This window comes from Tauraco erythrolophus, chromosome 4 (assembly GCF_009769465.1).
Source record: "Tauraco erythrolophus isolate bTauEry1 chromosome 4, bTauEry1.pri, whole genome shotgun sequence".
Classification (NCBI taxonomy): Eukaryota; Metazoa; Chordata; class Aves; order Musophagiformes; family Musophagidae; genus Tauraco; species Tauraco erythrolophus.
Window position 1 is genome coordinate 66,044,390 of NC_141468.1, and position 22,371 is coordinate 66,066,760.

A 22,371-nucleotide genomic window follows, 5' to 3' on the forward strand; every position below is an offset into this window, starting at 1 on the left:
TAAAATGTATGATGATTCAATTTAAGAATCTTCTAAACCTCTCAAACTCTAGCTTTGCTACACGCAGAGAGGTTTCATAAAGTTAAACAAAGAATGCACTGACTTTCAGTCGCATGAGGCCTTTCAACTCCCTTACTCTCCATGTGAATTAAGTGCTACTTTGGAAGGGTTCATCAGTGCTGGAAGCAGATACCAGCCCATACATTGTGCTGCCCTGTGCACTGAGGCCAGGCTGTGGTGAAGGCAGCCGAGCCAAAGCAGAAGTACGAAGCTGTAAAAATTTGTTAAATAGTGATATGTTTGGGTTCCGTGAAACCAGATTCAGCCTTACAGCTGCTGAATATGTGTATCGAAACATTATTTATTGACACTCTTTTGTTACCTTCAGTCAGGGATTGGTTGCCCCTTAGATGGTAGAAGAGTGAATAGCATTCAGGATGAGAAGTGACATTGGTTAATGGATCCTGTTAGTAGGTTTTGCTGTGTTTCAGAAATTTGCACGTTTTTCTGTTCTGTTTGTAGGGGCTCTGTTTCTTACGTCAAATGTGACTGATGTTGAACTCTGTTCTTTGCTTTCAGTTGATTTGGCCTAGAAGACTTTCACGACAGTTGTGCTTTCTTTTTCCTTTTTTCCTTTTTTTTTTTAAAAAAAAAAAATTATTATATACCTTGATGTTGCTGCTCCTGGGAAATGCTTTTTTAGGACATGTTGAGGTTATGTCTCCAAAGACCAGAACATCATCCCTGTTGAGCTAGAACATTGCACTGCTTTCTTTCAACATGATTGTTTTGTTGGCAACTAGGAGAGAAAAAAATATATAAAGCTTTGCTTTTGTAAGCCTCAGATGTGCAAGCATTTGTGTGTTTGCTTTACTTTTAAGCTTATGGGCAGTGTTTGAGATTATAATTTATTAAATATGTACTTCATAGTAAAGGATAATTCTGAAGGAAGCAAAATATATTGCTCCATTTGTGGCAATTCCTTCTAGAGCTCTTCAAACTCTGTTTTACATGCTAGAATACCTCTTACTATTTGTTTGATCTAATTCTAGGTTGAGTTCACCTTTACATGTAAATGGTTAAACAGAGAGTTATTATATATGATTTAATTTTACAGGAATTCAAAATTGTTATGGGATTCTCATATGCAATGGAAATGTTTGGTGGTTAGAGAGTATCTACAGGGCTTCCTCATAGCATGCATTCTTTTGATTATTAATGTCTTTAGAAGTAGGTAGGAAGAATTGCTTCCCACAGTGTCAAATACATTCCTTCCTGAAGAAGGGTGGATGCCAGGGGGAGCTGTTTGGAGGATGGAAGTGACTGTGCAGGTGCTTTCGCTGAGGAAGAGCAAACAGTTCTATTTGAAGCTAACAGAATATTTGCCTGTCTTGCTGCTTAACATTTATGAATAACAAAGCAGGGTCAAGTTAGGTATTTAGAGAAGGAAAAGAGCAATGACTAATCTTTCCAGTAGCTCCTATTACTAACCAACAACTGCTAAAGGCAGTAGAGGCTTCCAGGGTGGCATGGCATTGGCATCTTTAGAGTGAAAGCAGTTCTCTTAATGTACGGATTCAGTACTGAAGTGTCATGAAACAAATAGGAAAAAAAAAACCCCAAACCTGAAACTTCAGGTTTGCTGTAAAAACACATTATACAAGGTATCACTTCCCTGGAAATTTTCCTTTCAGTTACAAAATAGATATTTCTGTAAATTTCCTGGGGTCCTGGAGCACTTGAGTAGCGCTTGTGTAATTAGACACTGATAGATTATTCCAGCAGTGTTGTCTTCTCTGGAAGACTTCTACTCAGAATCTTTCGTATAAGTATTAGGTGAAAATATCTTGACTTTTAGTTTGGAAGCAAATTATTGCTACTGAATATTAGCTCTGTGTATCTACACTTGCTCAACGTTGACTTAAGCTCTTCTCAGATGAGAGAAGTAGCCTCTGTGTGTGTTGCCTTCGCTGCATACAATGTTTTGGAGCACTACACATGGCATGTCTTCTCATCAGACTTCTCTGGATATTGACAATTTCCAAATTGTACCTGTTCACAGCAGTTACGTGGTTAGTATAATATCATATTCTTTGGTGTCACAGATAGAAGGACTTTCTTTAACAGCAATTGTATTTCTACATCATAATACAAGGTGGAATCTTTTTTTATGCACTAGGGTGTTGCATACAGTGACAATTAAGACAGATACCGATGATGTCTTGGCAAAGCTGTTACAAATGTTTCTATTTAGATAAATGTCCTTAAGGTTCTGGCCCTCTGAAGGGAAGGGAGAGAGAGAGAGAGAAAGGACTGAAAGACCAAATACATGGGGCTTCCAAATAAATACAACTTAAAATGTAAAAGCTTTCCAATTTTTTTTCAGATTGTGAACGTGTCACGATTAGTTGGTGTGGATAACCCTGTGGAGCTGATCTATTTTGTGGAGGACCAAGATGGAGAGAGACTCAGTGCTCTGAAGTGCTCAGACCTAATGAACAGAGTTGATATCCAGCGGGCTGCAATCATCCTTGGATACCGCATTGAAGGCACCGTTGCGCAGCGTAAGCCCTGTCAAAACCACACTGGTGCCAGCAAAGAGGAACAGGAAGGGTGATATTAGCTTTGGAGATTATGGCACTGCATAGTGCCCACTGTTCCAGTGTTTTGTTCTTGCAATGCTGTGATTTTGACACTCCTGAGAAAATAAATTTTAGCGGTCTTGCAGTGAGCTATGTGGTCTTGCTTTGCTTCTTGAAGACTCTGCTGAGTGTGGAATTGCAACAAGGTCCTGAAGTGCAAGCCTCACTGCATTCACTTTAGTGCTTGTGCTAGAAGAATACTGTGCTAACTAGTTACCTTCTTGCCATTTTCATCGCTTTCTGCTAATCCAGTATTTCTGTACAGCTTATCTTGCCCAGGAGCTTGCACAAAACCCACAATTGTGGGATGGGAGGGCACCAGCGTGAAATGGGTCTTTCTTTTAGCTGAGTAAGGACACCATTTTTTGTTTGTCTGAACCCATTTCACTATGTCAGCTCAGTTTTGGGTTACAGAATGACGTGGCAGAAGTATATTTTCATTAGTAACTTAAGCACAGATCTTCAGAAGGTAGGCCATCACAATAGGTCACCTGCCCAATGCTCCCTGAGCATGACTTACGTTAACTTGCAAGTGGTATGACATTTCCTGTGATGTGCAGCTGGTTTCTTATAAATTCCTTAACTACCATTTACAAGAACATAAAAATACATAACCTTGAAGCGTCCTTATTTAAAAATATATAACCACATAAAATTACTGTCTTCCTTTTTAACTTCACAGCGGTGGAGAAGCTGAAGGAGTCCACCTCAGAGTCACAGAATAGCAACCTGTGGATTATTGTTGGTGTAGCAGTTCCAGTTGCTGTGGTGCTCCTGATCGTTATTATTTTATACTGGAAACTTTGTCGAACAGACAAACTGGAGTTTCAGCCGGACACAATGAGCAACATTCAGCAGCGACAGAAGGTAAAATGGGAATCTGTGCTGAGAGGAGCGTGAATATTCTGAGCACAAATGAATGTGAGAGTCTAGGGAACACCTAGCATCCTTGGACAGCATGTGGAAACATTTTCAGAGCCTTCTGGTTTAAAAAGGAAAAAGTCAAATGGTAGTTGAAGTCAAGAATCCCATAGTGTTTGATTTTTTTTCTCTTAGGTATATGATACTGCATTAGATAGATACATCCTTCTGAAATGTAGGCACTGAGGCTGAAAGGAACCTTTATCACTTCGTTTCAAGGCTTTGGCTGGGACTGAATAAGGAAATATACTGAGTGTTGAATCACTGACTTTGTTTTCTGCAGAGGGCTGAATTTTTCTTTGGAGAGCTTCTGCTGAATTAATTTGACAGCTAAACCGCACTATCCATTATACCTCATGCTGGAACTAGAGTTTGCTAGAGCCTGTCCTTGCTGCTCCACGTTCTACTGGGGCCCTTGAGCCTGTTGTGAGACTAGAACTTTAATTAGTGGATGTGCATGAGACTGCATGGGTGAGTGTATTGGCTGAAGTGTTGGAGGACTGGGTTGGGATGGTGAGAAATTCAGTAGTCTTGGTTTTCTCCTACCCAAGGCTGTAAATTAAAAAATACGTGGTCCAGGATTTTCACAAAGAATGTATTCAGTAAAAAGAGTGGAAAAGTGACTAAAGGGTTACAAATCCTACTTTTCCTTTTGCAGCTGAAGAGAACTGGTCTGTGTCAGAGATGCTTATTACTGACTGTGCTTTCAGAGGCATTATTAAAGACAAAATAATCTGCCTGTGCTAATCCTCTGGTACTGTAGTCATGTTCTTGTGCTGTCACCTCATGTTCAGTCATACAGTTTTTTCCGTAACAAGTCTTGTCTGTACACCATGCTCTCTTTCAAGATAATTAATGATGTGAAAGATGAGAGAAGCAGAAAGTGGTTGCACTTCCAGAGCAGTCAGAACAAATCAATAGTAACTTCCACTCATCTTGCCACTGCAGATTGAGTGTCAGAATCAAGGTCAGCAACAAGTGGTACCCTTTGATGAACTTCACCTTGGAACCTTGTTTCACCTTTGCTGTGTGGTAATATGTAACACAGATTTTGATTGAAGAAGTTCCTCACAGTAGTTTCAGCTAATTTGGGAAGATTCATACAAAAAAGACAAGAGGAGATCGTTACCCTTGGTACACTATTTCATCACCTGCATTTTCTGTACCTCTGCTGTCGCAAGCTTTTTCATAGTTTCTTTCTTTTGGGAAAATGGCTCCATTGTTTTTTCACCTCTGCTTCCACAGTATTCTTCATTTTAATCATTCATGAGTCAGAAGCCTTGAACTTGTTTGTATGCAAGTCTCATTTCAGTTCGCCTAGGGAGCCTGTCACTTTGCCTCCTTTAGGGAAGTCACTGTAAGCAAACTAGAAAGAACCAGTAAGGACATCTAGTCCAATCCTTGTGCCAGTGGGTGGCTCATATGTTAATACTAAATGAGGTAAAGCAATAAAAAGTGTCTTAAATTTTTATCATTTAGCAAATTAAACAACTGGCAGAATCTACTTTGATTTTTCTCCTTTGCCCTGGATGCAGAACAAAAGTAGTACTTTGGCTTCCTTAGTAGCAAGCTGTCTTGGGGTTTTCTTCATGTCTTCAAACAGTGGGTTGGAATTCAAGGTCAGAATAGGGCATATTTAACAAGCGTTGAAGACCCCAGACAGTCACAACAGCATACAAATAATTAGGGACGTTTGGTCTAGTCCTGCCCTTTAAAATTGTTTGTGATTTTTATACTTTTTATTACAGTAAATGCAAAGAAATGATCAAAGGAGTGAAACCATGTGGTCAGGGATTTAGGTCTGTAAATAAACTCAATCTAAAAAAGGTCCTGGGCTTCCCCTTCCTCACCCCACCCACGATTGTTTCCATCCCCTCTTTACAGAGCTTGACTTTGTTGCCAAAGAAAAGTGAAGGCCTGCGCTGCATCTGTAAATGGAAGGGTATTTAGGTTAAGGTTCTGGGTTTTTCCTCTTGGAATCAATATTTCATTGGTAAAAGCCATAAAGATGCATTTATAGTGCTAGCTCTTCTCACTTCCATTAATCTTTAAAAACATTTTCTTTTAATGTAAATATAGAAATTGAATGTATAAATATCAAAGTATTTCATTAACATATGCATGGCATATCCATACTGGAAATATAAGACAATTCCTTTCAACCATGTAATAAGTCTACAATCTGTTTTGCACTTGAAAATGTGTGTTGGTTGGAAGACACGAAACTGAGACACCCTTTTCTTGTTCAGATGAAATAGGATATCATACTGTACTGGTGGATCTCCAGAGGTATCACCAGTCTTTTTTTCACTGTGTTTAATTAGCCATTTTAACATAGCAGATCTGTGGGCAGTATAATAATCTGTTAGAATTCACAGTGGCAGCTGATAGCAAATTATGTCACCTGTGATTTAAAAGCCTGGAACAAGGTTGGAGGTGGGGTGAGAGGAAAGCCTGTTTGCTTCATGCTGCTGAGGAAAGACTTTACCACTAAAAGGCTGATTCTTTGAAACACAGAGGGGGAACATCTGTAACATACGGTATTGCAGATTACATAAGTAAGACAAGTTTTGCAGGAGCTTTTTATTCTGCTTGGAAATGTCTCTTACAAATTTGCTTTCTTCTCTTTAGAGAGATGCTTTAAAGACACTACAAATTTTCCTGTATTCTATGGTTTCATGTGTTGTTCTAATACCATCTTTTCTTTCTGCCTTCCTTTCACTTAATTACTTAATTCTGGTTTTAAACTCCTGCTTTTTCCTGAAATATTTTGATTTGAGTTTTGATTTTAATCTTCTATATGTAAAGGTTTACTTTTACAGAGTAGATATGATTTCTGTGTTCCTATGACCACAGTTAAGTCATAAGCTGAATACCCTTGTAGCCTATTTTCTAGTGAAGCAGACCAGTATTATTATCTGTTTATAGTAAGACCCTACATGCCTTTTGGGTGTGCACCGAGGGTATGGCTGCCCAGGTACACCTCAGTGGGGTAAAAATCACCAGGTAGTTGCATTATGCAACAATTCAGTCATACTGGCCAGCATATCATGCCAGCATAGCTAAGCTGCTTTGGTCCTTTATCTGCTCTGTGGACACCCCTTTAGAATATTTGGGTCACAATCCCTCACTTGTGACTGTCAATAATAGCATATTTCCCACTTCAGCAGCCATAGCTATATTGAAAAATATTCAGATCCTGCAGTGATGAACCCATAGAAGTACCCAAGATTGCATCTATATTTATGTGCCATAGCAGATCTGAAGCTGGGCTTGAGTTCAGATTTGCTGCTTATCTCCACTCTCAAGGCCAGATTGCTCTCAAAGATAATACAGATAATAGCAAAAATAATGTTTCTTCTAAGGTGGTGACACGGGCAGGGTAGACTGTATTCAGCGAAAGCCTGTTCTGCAGATTGGGTATACTGTGCCATTCTACCTGTTGCTGTTCTCTCCACCAGACTTCCTAGTTTCATCACAGGATCAGTGTCTTGCAGACAGGATGACCTAAAGATCCCTCTTAAAAATGCTCATAATGTTATCTTCTGCAAAGAATACATAGAGAGCCTGAACTCAAACAACACTAAGGGATATTTTACTTCTGGATAGTCTCAGAAGTCCGCTACTTCAGAGAATATAAACATAAATACATTAGAAAGAAAACTTTTGTGGGAACTGGCACTAGCAAAACCAAGTTTGAAGATAAAATAATAAAAAAAAAAAGGACCTCAAAGAGGTTCTCATTAACTAATCCATCCTTCTGCCTCAAAGCAGGATTAACAATACCTGAAAAGTATTAGGTTACCTTTTTCGTTCTGGAGATCAGATGGGAAAACATGCTTAGATCAGTTATTTGGACTTTTTTTGAACTGTAAGCTAAAGAAGCAGATCAATGCAAGATTCATTGGTCTATGCAAGGATGATTATTTTCAAGAGGTGGACCTAAGATATTTAAAGGGCACATCAAGTATTCATGACTTAATCTGTAAGCCGTGGCATCCTACTGGAAATTCACCTTGATGTGATCTGGGTTTTTGCACTGGATAAGGATGTCTTTGCCTTTGGAAGTAAAAAGATACAGAAGTGGCATTTTTAAATTGCAGGATTCTCTCTCTTGCCATTGCCTATATCCACCACAGCATTGTCCCAACCTGAACTTTTTTCCTTGCAAAGCAGCTATGCCTTTTGTTTGCAATTGAATTTTTGCTGTGGGTTATTTTTCTTCTTCATGAAAAAAAATAGATAAATGTCTTTAACGCCCAAACCGTCATTCTGCTCTGTACTGCACTACTGACATTTTTGTGTGAAAACACTGTCACCCCATTTCTTCTTCCCCAGAGAACAAAAAAAAAAATTCTGCATATTATCTGTAATGCAAATGGATTTGGCAATACTATTTCTTTCTTTGTGGACATCCAAAAATCAAAATGCAACTTGGTTCCCTAGGGATTTCACTTTCCCTGCTGTGTATAAACATTTGGAGAAAAAAATCAAATCCTTTGCTAGGACTTTTTGGAGGTGGTTTCAACTCTATACAGTTACTCATGGAAAGGCTCCATACCCTAATGAAAAGAATCTCACACCTGTGGACAAGCTCATTGATGATTTATTTAGAAGGTCTTGAATGTTCTCCTGTAAATGCTGGGCATGCTGAAGTCATTGCCTTCACAGTGCTAACTTGGATTGAGTTGCTTACTCAGCTCCTAGTTTTTCCGAGGCCACATCCTAAACCTGTAGGGTTAAAAAGCCTACTTCAGCCAGGAGTTGCTCCTCTCTAGGGCCCCCTGCCATGCCGCTGTGGTTCTTAAAGGCTGAACACATCTCCCCAGCTCAGTGCCCCTCCTGTGCATTCATGTGTGGGAGAGGTGGGGTGGCTCAGTCCCCACAAAGCCCAGGACAAAGCACACAGTACCCCCACCTTCTCCTTGACCAGTAGCACAGATAGTGTTAGAGCTGGAGGGCTGCCAGTTTGCATCGTGTGCCAACAGACCTCAGCTAATGTTAGTCACCTGGGGACCATTACCAGCCCTTTCGTGTCTGCTCTAATCTGCCCAGCTTCTGACAGCCAGCCAGACCTCCACGTGTCGCTCACAGTTAGGGGTAATGAGTCATGTGTTCTGCAAGATGTCTGAGAGAGGCTTGCCTGGGTTTTTATTTTTTCCCCTCAAACAGGGACATCTGATATCTGAATCTCATGTGTCAGGTGTAACTTTACACCTCTGAATTGAGAGTTTTGCTTATTATTGTGTATTCAGTAGACTATCTCTTGGATGTTCCCAGCATCAAAGAGGCCAGCCCGGCTGGAGGCTAAATACTAGGCTTCTGCTCCTGGTATAAAAAATTCTTGTGATGTTTTGACATCCTGTAATGCTTTTGTTCATCTGTATAACGTAGAGGCAACAGCTCTGCATTGCACAATAATTCCAGTCAAAAGAGACTCATGTTAAGAAAGGCAGCTGACACCAATCTTATAAAAACTACTTGAAAACTGACATGAGTTTCTGCAAAAGATTCATGTCTGTGCCTACTGTTTGCATAATAAATATTCATTTCTAATAGCAACCTTAACTAGCTATCCAAAATGTTGTCTTTTTGAAATTGACATACAGGTTCTGCTGCTTTAGAGTCAATAGCTGAATTCTAACAAGGAACACAGTGTTCAACATCTTAATTACTTCTCAACAGTACATTTCTCTGATGGCAATTCCTATGCAAGAGCTCTTTTGTGGGAACTCTTCTTCTGTGATGAGGATTAACTATTCACAAATTGTAGGAATAAAATACGACACTTAGATACACTGCTTATACCGATAGATCTAAAAAGTAAAATGTCTCCATCTGCTTTCTTACAAACAATTGAGTAGCTGTCTTGAGGTCAGACCAAAAGGCTAGCTAGCCCAGGTGCCAAAAGCAAAAGCCTATAGAAAGGGAGAGGAAGAACAGGGCAAGTGTATGTCATGCTTTGCTTTGAGTAACTCTTCAGCCTCCAGTTATTTGTGGCTAAGGATCTTTCTCTAGGAGTGGTGATATTTAGCAACCCTCAACAGATTTCTCTTCTATGAACTTGTCCAGTCCTTCTAAACCCATCTGAGCTGCCAACAGGGGTATCCACAGCATGTTATATGTCTTTAATCCTGCCGTCTCCTTGTGTTCTGTGATGCCCCCTAGTCCTTTTATTGGAGGGGGCAGTGAACGGCTGATTCCTAGGCACGTGCTCTTTGCCAGTCCTGACTTTACACATATCCGTCATATTCCTGTCTCCTTCATCTCTTTTTCCAGACAGAGGAGTCCCAGTTTTCTTATCCCTTCTTTTTTGAACTGACCTTTGAACCAACTGCTAGCCTTTGACAAGGCTAGAACATTTTCTAATTCTTTTCTATCTTTTTTGAGAGGGAGAGACTAGAACTGCATATACCATTGAAGATGTAGGTGACCCATGGATTTATGGAGTGATGTTTTATATAGTGACTATTTTTGAAAAGGAGTTAAACAAAAAGAATCCATTTTCAAAATATGGATAAACTTTATGCTATCCTAAACATAACAGATCACTGAGACTAGATTAATACTGGGGAAATAAATTCTGTCTTTTCTAACAAAAGATGATAGAGAGTTTACTGTAGAACTTGGCTATTTTAGGAACAAGGAAACAGGCCAATATTAAGTCATTGTTGCCTAAGGTTTTAATGTTGCTACTCAGTCGTAGCTTCATTTCAGAAAGCAGATTATTTCTGCAGTATATATGAATGCACTTTCTTTCTGTGTGCATTAAACGTTCTTTTGATATATGAATGTGTTTGAGTCACTGATTCCAACAAAATAAATGAAGATTGCTGACCTATGCTCTACCTCAGAAGTCTGATAGCGCTTTTCTCATCATTTGTGGAGAGGAAGTGTTTCTGAACTGTTGTGTATGTACTCAGTCCAGACAGTGAGAGCCATGTATCGAATGTATTCTTTTGCTTCACAAGTTGAGAACTCAAATTTTCCTTAATTAATGAATTTTGATATGTTGTGCTGCCTCTCTTTAGAAGTTGCAGTTGCTGTTGGTGTTGTGTACATGGCCTTAGAGGAGTAATTGTTTGACGTAACTTATGGACAAAAGACTGGTGGAACTGAGACACAGTAGTGACCTGTCTATCCTATAAAGTTGGTGATCTTCTTCTAACTTACTCCTGGCACTTTCATCAGTCCAGTGTGCAAAGGAACCTCACCGAACCATGATTAAGATAGTATCTACCCTGAGGCATTTCTGTCTGAGAAGGAAGGCTAAAACCATGTGTGATTCAGACACAAAATTCTGTCCGTTACAGCAGTTATCCCAGCAGCCTGTGGGCATAGATGTACTCAGAGTTACGGGCTTTCAACAACATAATCTCTCTTGAATTTTGTGAAATTTACTGAGCTGTCATGGTAATATTAGTGTGGCAGGAAGAAATGCACAAAGGAGGAGGATGAAAATCCTTGAGAAGAATCTGTCTTAAGAAAATATTTCAGAACAGGTGTTTTAAGAATTTCAGGCTTTGTAAAGTTTTTTATGTTTAGGGGTTTCTTTATTTGTTTTTAATCCTACTCTAGGAGTAAAATTCCTAAGGTGGTATTTTTTGTGGCATTCCTGCTTTACTTACTATTTGTATGCTGGTGAGCAGTAAACCACAGTGTTGACTTTTCAGAGGGAAGGAGGACTAGAGCTTGTACACTAGCTTGTTCTGGTTTTCTGTGCCAGTACTGGCTATTCCGGCTGCTACTTTTCCCTGACTGGATGATGAGAAACCTGTGCAACTATAGAAATGTTTCTTCTTCACAAGGACATGTTTGCTCAACTGCTTTACCTGTTCCCGGCAACGGTGATAGTTGACAGGAGTGCTGTTGTATGACAAATGAGAGACATAGTTTATATTAAAAGATGCTTGGTCTGAGATGAGAAAATGGACAGCATTTTGTACACACAACCCCTTTTTTGGCCCTCACATCTCAAAATCCTGCTTTTTTGAGATGGGGCTTATAACAGAGAGTACAGGCTATAACACAGCCGTAATGGGAGGGTGATGGCATGCCACCTAAGGGCAATACAGTGAACTGACATTTGTCATATACTTCTTTTTACATACATACATGATTATCAAGTGAAGGTATTTGAATCAAATTAGAGACCTTTTTTGTTTTGATTCTTAAAAGCATTTCCTAAACGAGCAGCAATAAAGGATCCCTCTGCACGTTTCTCAGTGATGCTTAGTATTTTTTTTTAAAGTAGGCCAGGAAAGAGTTTATGCTTATGGCAAAGTTAGTTGCATCATATCCCATTTCATAGGGAAACTGTGTCAATGGCACAAAAAGACCCAGAGAAATACAAATGGGTCTTTTTTCAGTATTTTGAGGGAGGCTATGGAGATGGAATTCTGCTTCTGTGTGATCTTTTAATATGCTTTTTTCATCAACAAAGGTTTCTTTTGTCTTAACTCAGATATGCATTATTGTTATTGAATTGCATGTATAATTTGTATGCATACTTTACAGACAGTCCCTGGCTATGATCCCAAAGGGGTTTATGTTGAAGGAAAGTGATGTAAACAAAAGTACAGAGGATATATTTATGTGCATAAGGAGTGGGAATGATATTAGGGGAATGAGCTGAATGGGAAGATGAGACTGACAAAGATGAACATGCCTCAGTATTTCTGAATTCTTATTTATTGGCAGATTGATAGATGTTTTAAATACCTCATGGAACAGTCCCTGCAAATAATATGGATTAATGATCCTTGTGGGAGGAAGAAGTAGATGACGTCTTGGATGGGATAGTAGAAGCATGGTGGAAAAAATAAGTTAAAATTAGGAAGACCCTAGCAAGTACACTAGCATCTGCAAATAATTGTCCTGCTGGTGCATCATGAGAGTAATGCAGTGAATTCACACTACCCTGTGCTGTGGTGTCCTGGGAATATGGAGGAGGATTTGGTGGTGTGAATCTCAGATTGTGGAAGGCAGTTTGTGATATTTAATAGCTTTAAGCCATCCTAAATCAGACTGACTGACATCTTCAACTCACATTGATTTCAAGAACACTGATTCTCGTTTAAACTAGTAGACTTGAAATTATTTTTTTTTTTCTGTAAAGTTTCTTTATTCTATCATTTTTGTAGAATTCCAAGTCAGCAGGACGTCTTTACAGGGATTCCTGTCCTGTTCATAGATTACATACCAAGGCTAAAATATTATTTTTGAAATCATGCTCAGCTCGTTTGTTTCCTTAGAAATTTATTTTAACAGCCTCTGCTCAATGCATCTAGCTCTATAAGGAACAAGGCAAGACTATGGTATGAAATCAATAGAAAATTGTCTTGGTACATTTTTCTTCATATTATGTCCAAATTCAAATGCTGCTTGTAGGAACTACAGAAAGATTACAAAGTGAGTGTTTTTCTTTCTCTTCTGCTTTCTGCTGAAATTATTCACTGACCTGTGTGTGCAGTATTTGCTTTCTTGAGAAAACAGATTGTTGACATTCCTGGCGTGTCTCTGCATCTAGGAAAACAATATATTGGAAACGATGTTATATTTCTGTGACTTGAACAGTGCTGAAACTATTAGCTGCTTTCATGGAATAAGTCTTGACCGAGGTGCACAGGCTTTGCAGGTTTCTGTAGAAATGATTTGATTTTTCAATTATTCAAGCTTCAAATATTTTTTATTTCATTCAGTATGTAACAATAGAATTAAAGCACTATCTTGATTTACCAGTTTTAAATCATCTTCTCCTTAGATTTCAGCAGGTTCTGCATTTGTATAATTATATAATGCCTTATGAATGCAGTAGTTTAGATGCGTTGATCTTTGTGGTAAGCTTAAGAGTAGTTTATCTTTTCCCTTTCACAAGTATATAAAGGCAAAACAAATGAAAACAACTACATTCTCTAACAACTTACATTTAAAACAAGGAATCTTTGCTAATACTAGTTTTGTGCAGTCTTAAGTAAAGGCATTTTAGGCTGATAAAGAGATGCTCAATTCAGCACCTGAACAGGTAGCGATATCACCACAAATGTGCTCTTAAAAAGAGATTGTATTCATTCCTTGGTGGTGGTTAATTTATGAGTAGTAGATGATAGATCCACACGTGGTATTCTAACCACCTGTCCTAAGATGACGAGAGATCATCCAATCTGTTTCACTGTATAACTTGATATGAAGAAAAGGAAGAATGTGGCAGGCGTCACACAGAAATTCATAAGAAAATGTAGGAAACTTCTTTAGTTTGAAAACACTATTCGTTTGTTCCACTGAGTCTCAGTGATCTAGTCTTGCAGAAGGCAGAGTTGTGTTTCAGTGTCTTTTAAACACTTTTCACTGAAAACGTAGATTTTGGTATCAGTTCTAAGTTGAAATCATAATGTTACCATGGTCTGAGAGGTGAGGTATCAGAAATTCAGTTTGTTTTTTTTTTTAAAAAAAAAAACGAAGTGGATTTCTGTCAGTGTTGTTTCTGCTGTAGTAGTAATAATAGTATTTCTATTTCTCAAATAATGGGTATTATTTTTAATAAGTTGTCCTACCAATTTTTTCATTGGGGACCATCTTTTCATGTTCAGTCAGTTACCATGTTTTATATATCTGTATTTTTACATTATATTTTTTCTGTCGTGTTCTTTCATTCATATGTGCAAAGACACACACACATGCATACAATCTCTCATACTGTTCGTATATCGGCTGGAGCTGGCAGTGCCAACTTAAGCTTTTTTCACAGGAGATATCTAGAAATGTCATTATTTGTACAAAACTCTGCAAGATTTGAATCATTCAGGCTGAAGTTTTCCATTCAAGTATCAGTTTCATACTGAATCTTTTTTTAAGATGATAAGAAGAGCTTGTTTTTTCAAAGAACAAAGTTAAGAGGAAATAGAGTGCTCTGTCCAAATTTTAAACATTGTTTTGGAGAAGCTCTAGTGCATCTTCTCAGCCTTTGCGGGTACAGAATGGGAAAGGAAAGGAAACAAGACCAGAAGGTTGTTTTGTGTGAAGGAGATGCTTTGGCTGATTCTGTGGGAAATCACCCACTTCCAACTAAGTTTTAAACGTTTGGGAAAATGTTTGCATGTGATTGACAGAGACTTGTTAGAGGCTTACCAGTTAAATTCTGATAGGATTACACCTGTTCTGCGCATATAAGCTCTGTAGAATTGTCACTTAAAAGCTGAGAGAGTTTTTTCTCTGTCGCTGTACACAGAGGTTGCTATGAGGCCAGGTAAAGGAATAAGGAGCAGTGAGCCTCCTCATATAAGGAGTAGTGAGAGTATAATCTGGAACTGGCAGCTGGTAGGCAGAGGGAGAGAGGATCAAGAGGGTGGGATGGAGAGACTGGTTCTGCCTGGCAAGAAAGAGTAAGACCAGATGAGGCATTTACCTGGCTGCAACTTTAGGAAAATAGAGCCACAGGTTCTGGGTGAGTGCTTCTTGAGGCCTGGGATGGTGATACCAGAGACTTGCCAGTCCTCTGTTGCCATCAAGTGTCCCCGAAATCCATTGGCAAAGTCTGAGCCACCCTAGCTGCAGATGTGCGTAGAATAATACATCCTTTCTCTTCTTACATCCCCTCCTTCTTTCATTACGTGTTTGCCAGCTTCTCTGTGAAATGAGATGAGTATTCTGGTTCTACAAGTAACATTCTTATATTCTACTCAAATTTGACTAATAGCAGAAGGCCTAGCCTATGCCAAGGATCCAGCAGGGTGGGAGAAGGCAAGAGGATTCCTATGGAAGAAGTTAATTTATCATTTTATAACTCAAGACTCTGTTGCAGTCCCTGTGCATGAAAGGATCCAATTGTGATTGTTCAGACAATCTTAACTGTGCCATTTCTTACAGTGTGAGTGCTTGTCTTTGCAATACTAACAGTCTTTTAATCCAGCTTCTGTGTGGTCTATCTGCAGATGAACATTTGTGCATACATATGCTGTGGTGTACATACATGTACACGTAGATATATCTGTTTCCATAAGTGTGCTTAGACAAAAGGTTATGTTAGACTGCAGCTAGGAATAAGGTCATTCAAAGTTAAAAGATTAAAAATTTAAATTTTTGCATGTTGCTTTACTCTGCAGAGGGTTTACAAACCCAGTATGTTAGAGTGAACTCTAAGGTATATTGAAATGCATGCTTGACACACATAGTAATCTTAATAAAACAATACTAATTATTCCAATATTACTAGAAAGTTTATCTCTTTAGTTTTGCCTGCCCACCCCACCCATCACACAATTCAAAAAAGAGTAACTTTGTAAGTCAAATCAAGGGTGCTTAAGAAAGGGCAGAAGAACACAAGAATTTTTGTGAAATAATTGTGCCCAGCACACGGTGAAGACTCTCATTATCTTTGGAGCAAAGGGGACTGGAGACAAGGGAGGGGAATGTAGCGAAACAGAGGAAGTGATCATTGAGGATCAGCAGCAGGGTTGTATAGGCATGGGTGGAGTATTGAAAAGGCTAGAACAAGGGAAACCACTGAAGGGGGTTCAAAGGGAGGGTGTCTCACACAGGACCGTCTTCAAAGACAATAGACATAATGTCGTAAACAGATCAGAAGTGGAGGTGAAGTAACTAAGAGGAGTTTCAGTAATCAAAGTGCCGCAAGCCGGCATGATAATTCTAACAGCAGAAGTGGAAAGTTCCTCCTCAGAAGTACTTTGGAAAAAAAAAAAAGGCATGGAGATTTGGGCTCATTTGTTTGGCTTGGTTTTTAAGGGAGCAAGAGCCTGAAGGCCGTGTTTCAACTCTGAGCGGAGGTTTAAGGAAGGATTCACCTAGGTGACTATGACTCAAAAAATGGAGAAACTGTTACACCTTCACCAGATCTAGCTCAACAGTCCCTTTTTGAGTCAGTGGTTGCAATGATTTACATAAATTCAATAATCGAATCACCCATAATACTGAATTGAAGGGACTGTTGTAAAGCCCATGAAAAAAGGAATATCATGGAAGACATCCAGATCTGTTCAAATAATAAGCTTACTCATTTTGTGAGAAATTAACTCCAAAACCTCAACCGTTCAGATAGTTGCTAGATTTTACAGGAAAGCTTTTATTGCCATCTACTGGTTTAAAGAGGCAGTTTGCTCTACTACGGCACCCTTTCTAAGAACCATTTGGAAAATGTTTGCTTACTAAGAAAATATTTTGAAGAGATTGTTTGAGAATATTCCTTAGGCAAGCTTATCTTTGGCATGATATCAGACGAGTCTGTTTGTAGTTAGCTATGTTGGTATGCCAAACTTTATGAAAGGAGGTTCATTTAAACATCTGGAACCTGACGCACCCATAAACACACTCCAGCACATGCTTCACTTTGCAGGAAATCAACTCTAGGAACACACAGAAGCTTTTGTGCATGTGCTGTGTGGTGAGTATGTGTGCATGCACGTTGGAAACTGGAGTTCTCAACGTTTCTTTCCACTTCCAAACTACATAAAATTGAGCAAGACTCAAAGAAAAACTTTCTATTAATTAGTATTTCAGAATTTTTAATTACTCCAAAGCCCCCAAGAAATCAGCAGTAGAACTTGAAACTTGGAGGCTTGATTAAATTAGGTCTGAATCAAGTCATTGACAAGGTGATAGTAGCCTTTTTATAAATACAGTTATGAAAAGGCCCAGTTCTGCGTCTTTCTCAAGCAAGACACCCATTGAATCCATAATCCTTTAATGAGATCTCTAGGATAAGTATCTAATTTCTTTAAACTCCAAAGTCTTTTATATATTTTTCTATCTATTCAGTATAAAATTTCTAAGAGCTAGATCTTCAGGACTTTCCTGAGGGCATCCATCCTGACTGAAAAGTCGTTGCCAGGCTGCCATATGATTCAGATTTACAGAATGTTTCTCTTTCATCAGCTAAACTGGGTGTTTGTACAAGCACTGCCAGACCTCCTGCAGGTTTGAGATGATTAAAATGAGGAAGATCAGCAATGATGTGTTACTGAAATTATTTAAACTAACTTCACTCATTTTTGGAAATGAGTGAAACAAACAGAAACAATGAAACAAATGAAAAGATGATCTGACAGTGGTAACCATTTCAGTCAGTACATAGGCATCTACAGCCTTGTGCCCACAAGTACACAAAAAGCTCCTCAGGCAATGATTAAATTTGAAGAAATAGCTGAGAAAAGATGTAGCAGCAACAGAAGGCTATTTTTTTTAACTAGTTTTGCTGATTAGGGGTTTTAAACTGTATATTATCTGCTGAAGTAAGATGACAGAATCATGGGGGTTTTGTGGGTTGTTTTTTTTTGTTCCTGCAGCTCTCTTATGTCCATTCCTGAAACTACCATATCCTGACCATCCTCCTAATGGGCATTGTTTGCAGATCTTAACCAAAGCCTTTGTACTCATTGTTCCTGTTTTTTGTCTTTGTTCTTCTCTCACAGCTACAAGCCCCCAGTGTGAAAGGCTTTGATTTTGCTAAGCAACATCTGGGCCAGCACAATAAAGATGATGTCCTGATTATCCATGAGCCAGCTCCTTTACCAGGACCTATTAAGGACACTACTCCATCTGAAAATGGAGATGTGCCCAGCCCCAAATCCAAGACTTCCTCAAAGCCTTCAAAGACTGTTCGACACAGAGGGAGGTCAGTTCACAGAGGAAAAACAGATTCTAGTAGATGACAGTTTATTAATGGCTGTTGATTACTGTATTTTTAAGGCAATTTCAGTGGAAAGAACTGTTTCAGAGCTCCGGGACTTGCATTTTCTAGTGGGCTGTCAGAGTTACACCTTGCTACTCATTAGTAGAAGGTTGTGAGAATTTAGTGTCCATTTTTCTCTTAAAGGCACCGTGCCCAGTTAAGAGGGGTATTTAAAACACTACTAGGTTGGCTGCAGTCAAGTCATTGCTTGTTTAGTGGGAACACCAAGTGTATATTTTCTGATGCATTCTCTTCGTAGTGACCTCTAGCTACTAAGGCAATGGCTGGTTAAAAACAAACTAACACTACTGATGAATAGCAGTGTGATTCCATAATATTAATAGTGATCAATACATGTATTATAAGTTGGACTTTCCAGAAATGAGCAGCATCTCCAAAAATCAGGGAAGATGCATGAGTGTTTTTATTTGTGGTTACCTGGTTGCTCTGATAGCAAACCAGTTTTGATCAGGAAAAGGAGTGATAATTCACAGCTATGCAAGTGGAGAAGTGCCTGTCAACCTTCAGTAGTAATTTCATAACCTTTTCCAATAATCAAATGATGTTAATGTGTCTTGCTGAAAAGGATTGTGTTTATCAGATAGGCGGTGTAACAGAGCTATGCAATCAAGGCTTTTCTGTGCGTTAAAACTCAAAAAAAAAAAGGGGTAAGTGGAAGGTAATAGTTGGGAAAAAGATGAAGCCCTGAACCACTAATGGTGGTTCTTCCTGAGCTGCAGGTCTCTGTGATGCAGCTTGCTCCTCTGCTCAACCTTCTGTGCTTCCTCCAAAGCCCCAGTTGCCCTAAGATCCTTGCTTCACCTTCCCCATATAGGCTTTGTACAGCTCAGTTTCCGCCTTGTCAGATGCTGAGCCTGTCTTCCTAACTCCCTATAGGCTTTGCTAGAAGTAGACTACAAGTGGTACAGTGGAAGGGGGGCAGAATTAGAAAATAATGGAAGAAAAACTAGCTAACTTGTTTTAGTGTAGCTTAAATATTTAAGTTAATGTAAATCATAAGGACAAGTGTTTCTGTGTTTCTTTTAAAAAGTTCAAAAGTGACCTAAGACAAGTGATACTTAGGGGGAGGGGAAGGTATCTATATTCACATGCACGTAAGTATAAGAAAGAAATTTAAACTTGAGGCTGTTAAATTTCATCTAGATAAATTCAGGAAATGAAAGAGGAAAAATTTTCAGAAGCTAACATTTTAATGCTTCTCTGAAGACAATAGTGAATCATTGATCAAATTTGGAACAAAGATTATTATTTTTTTTAATAGCATCTAAATTCAAACACTTCAAAAAAGAGAATTTCCCTTCTCTCCCTCATCCTCCCTTAAGAGCAAATCTCCCTTTAGGCTCAACTATGGAGATGTTACCATCATCTTCTTAACAGGCTGACATGCCCATGTCAGCTTGAGATTTAAAACATTTATTCCCTGAGGCAGAAGTGGAAATGTGAAATGATAGCATAGTGTGTTATGTTGGTTTTAGCTGTTTTCTGTTCTGTGAGGAAATACAGAACTCAGTTCATCACAGTGCAATTTAGGACTGTATGTTGCATGCCAGGAAATACAATGGTGATGTGAGTACACGTTCTGTATCTGTCAAAAGCAGCAAATAAAAGTAACAACTGAGTTCAGAAAGCACAGCATCTCTAGGCTCCAGCTGAGAGTTGGACCTGTTACTTTGGTTTGAGAGGATATAACGGCATGTTTCTTAGCACTTACAGAGAAAGACTGATGTCAACTTAGCACTATTTATGTTCCTATAATTAATGATAATTTAGATAGACTGAGGAAAAGTATGAAGGAAAACAAGGCACAATAAGGTGAAACAAAGTCAGTAGCAGATCTGGAAGCAGAACTCCAGCCTTACACCCTGCTGGACCAAGACAAAGGTGATGGACACAGTAGCTCTACCCACCCTCTCCACCTCAGAAATTGGAAAAGATGCAATACAGCAGATCTGTAAACTCGTTGAGAACCATTTCTCCTTTTTTCCCCACTAATACTCTTTTTTTTTCTAATTGGAATGTGACTTCTTAATATTACAGTCCTGCAGAAAAGAATGAAAGACAGAGTTCAATTATCTGTGCATTGTTCAGAAAGGAGAAAAAGGGGAGTTGAATTTAGAGCATTGCCTGCTGTAAGGAATTGGTTTAACTTTCAGTGAACTTGTCTGGCTGGGTGTAGTTATCTTAGTCCCTGCTCTAGGCAGGTTGATGTTTAGCCAAGAGCCTCAGTAACTAGTTTAGTCCAGCCCAGGCAAATCTTGCACTTAACAAGGTTGATGCACGGACTAATACACATTTTCAGTGAATAACTCCCTGCAGGAATAGGATATGAATGTTCACAAGGCAAAATGGTCACTAGAGACAGTATCACAAAGACTGAGCCTGTGTGAAAAGACAGGCTTTGATGTCAACTGGGCGATGGTGTATGTCATATTTTTGTTGGTTTTATACTATCTCAGTAATTTTACAGCTGAAATAATTCTGTTGGGGAAAATCACAGTATTTCTTTATATTCTTCTGCAATCTCTCACAAAAAATATGAACACTGAGATTGTAATTTGTAGCTAACAAATGTTTTTAAGAATCTCATGACTGCATGGATAAATAGATAAAAGCAGCAATTCTTAATGGTCCTATTTTTAACTAGTCAGGAAAACATGCACATGGACTTGTATTATTAGCAAGAAAACACCAAGTTAGCAAGTCTGAATATTAAACTAATTACCTGTGTGGGTTTCTTATTTCTAATATAATTCTTTTCTGTCTGAAAAGTAAGTTACTACTTATGAATGCACAGTGTTGTCTTGAAGTGTATTTTAAAGGAAAGATTAGTTAATAATCTTGTCACGTGTGAATCCTGTTGCAGTCAGTTTTCACACACAACAACAGTAGCATCATGGCAATGAATATATAACTATGATAATTTATAATAAATTTACTTATAAACAGAGGAAAATATTAATGGTCTTCGCAAGATACTTTAACACAAGATTCTTTGTGTGTGAGAACTGTGTGCCTTTACAAACTTATATTACGTGTTGGTTTGTGTTTTTAATGTTTGTGGCAGAATTTCACCATCAGATGCTGACTCCACAGCAAGTGAACAATCCAGTGAGAGAGAGACAGGAGAAGAAACTGCAAGACCAACTGTTACAAATGAGGGCAAACCACACAGAGCAGCAAAGAAGGGTTTGTTACTTTTTTTTTTTTCCTTTCTATGTGCACTAGCAGTGCTTTACTCAAGTTGAAGAATTACTCTAGTGCTGTAACTTTTCTAAACGCGTCTGTGGCTGTGAATTTTTTCTAGTTTGTGTCGTGGAAAATTTTCTTCCTCTCTCCTTTTTGATTTAGTTTCTTCTGTTGAAGCTGAAGATCTGTGCATTCCTTTCATTCCAACAAGCTTTTGAAATGAATGGCTTAGCAAGAATGAATCTTCCCTCCTTTTCTCTCCCACACACCCCCAGCAAACCTCTTTCCATTTAGGCCTAACTGTGGCTCTTGTGCTAGGACTCTTACAGACAGTTACATCGGCAGTAGAGGTCCCAACAGGACTTGATATAGCATAGGTATGTGTCTGTAACTTTGAAAAAGTGAGATAGAAAAAAAGAGACCAGAGAGGTAAACGTTGTACAAATAACTAATTCAAACATCAAAATGCCTTAATGGTTGTGCTTTAGAAAGATGAAAATCCAATGCTAATATGTTAATAACAGTGAAATTTTTTTGTAAAGAACCATCCTTCTTCTAGTTAAATTGCCACCGCCTGTCTTGGAGGTACCCCAAGATACATTTCTTTCCTCATCGAAAAGTTGATAAAGTGCTGCAAACCCACTTCCATTTTTAAATTAAAACATTGTTTTAACCACAAATGCTAAGTGTTTTTTTCTGAGAGCCTTTTGGGTTTAGATGGCTTACTCCTTGCTTGAGGTTTTAGTTACCAGATCTTTGCCTTAAATCACAATAGCCTCCCTAGAGAAAATTCTGATACTGAATATCTGGTAAAGGAGCTTGCGATGTCTCAGTCTGTTCATGCACATGGCCTTGGTGGCAGCAGAAACTGAGAAGAAGAAAATATTGACCACATTTTGAGCAGTCTCTTCACTATCT

General features: G+C 38.7%; 1 protein-coding gene across 1 annotated transcript in view; it reads left to right on the plus strand.

Moving 5' to 3' along the window:
* Window positions 1-22,371, plus strand: part of KIAA1549 (KIAA1549 ortholog) — a 149,359-nt gene that overhangs the window by 104,685 nt on the left and 22,303 nt on the right. Inside the window, exons 9-12 of the mRNA XM_086610749.1 lie at window positions 2,387-2,564; window positions 3,325-3,509; window positions 17,987-18,189; window positions 21,332-21,453. Coding sequence (XP_086466875.1) covers window positions 2,387-2,564; window positions 3,325-3,509; window positions 17,987-18,189; window positions 21,332-21,453 — 688 coding nt within the window. The remainder of the gene's footprint in view (window positions 1-2,386; window positions 2,565-3,324; window positions 3,510-17,986; window positions 18,190-21,331; window positions 21,454-22,371) is intronic.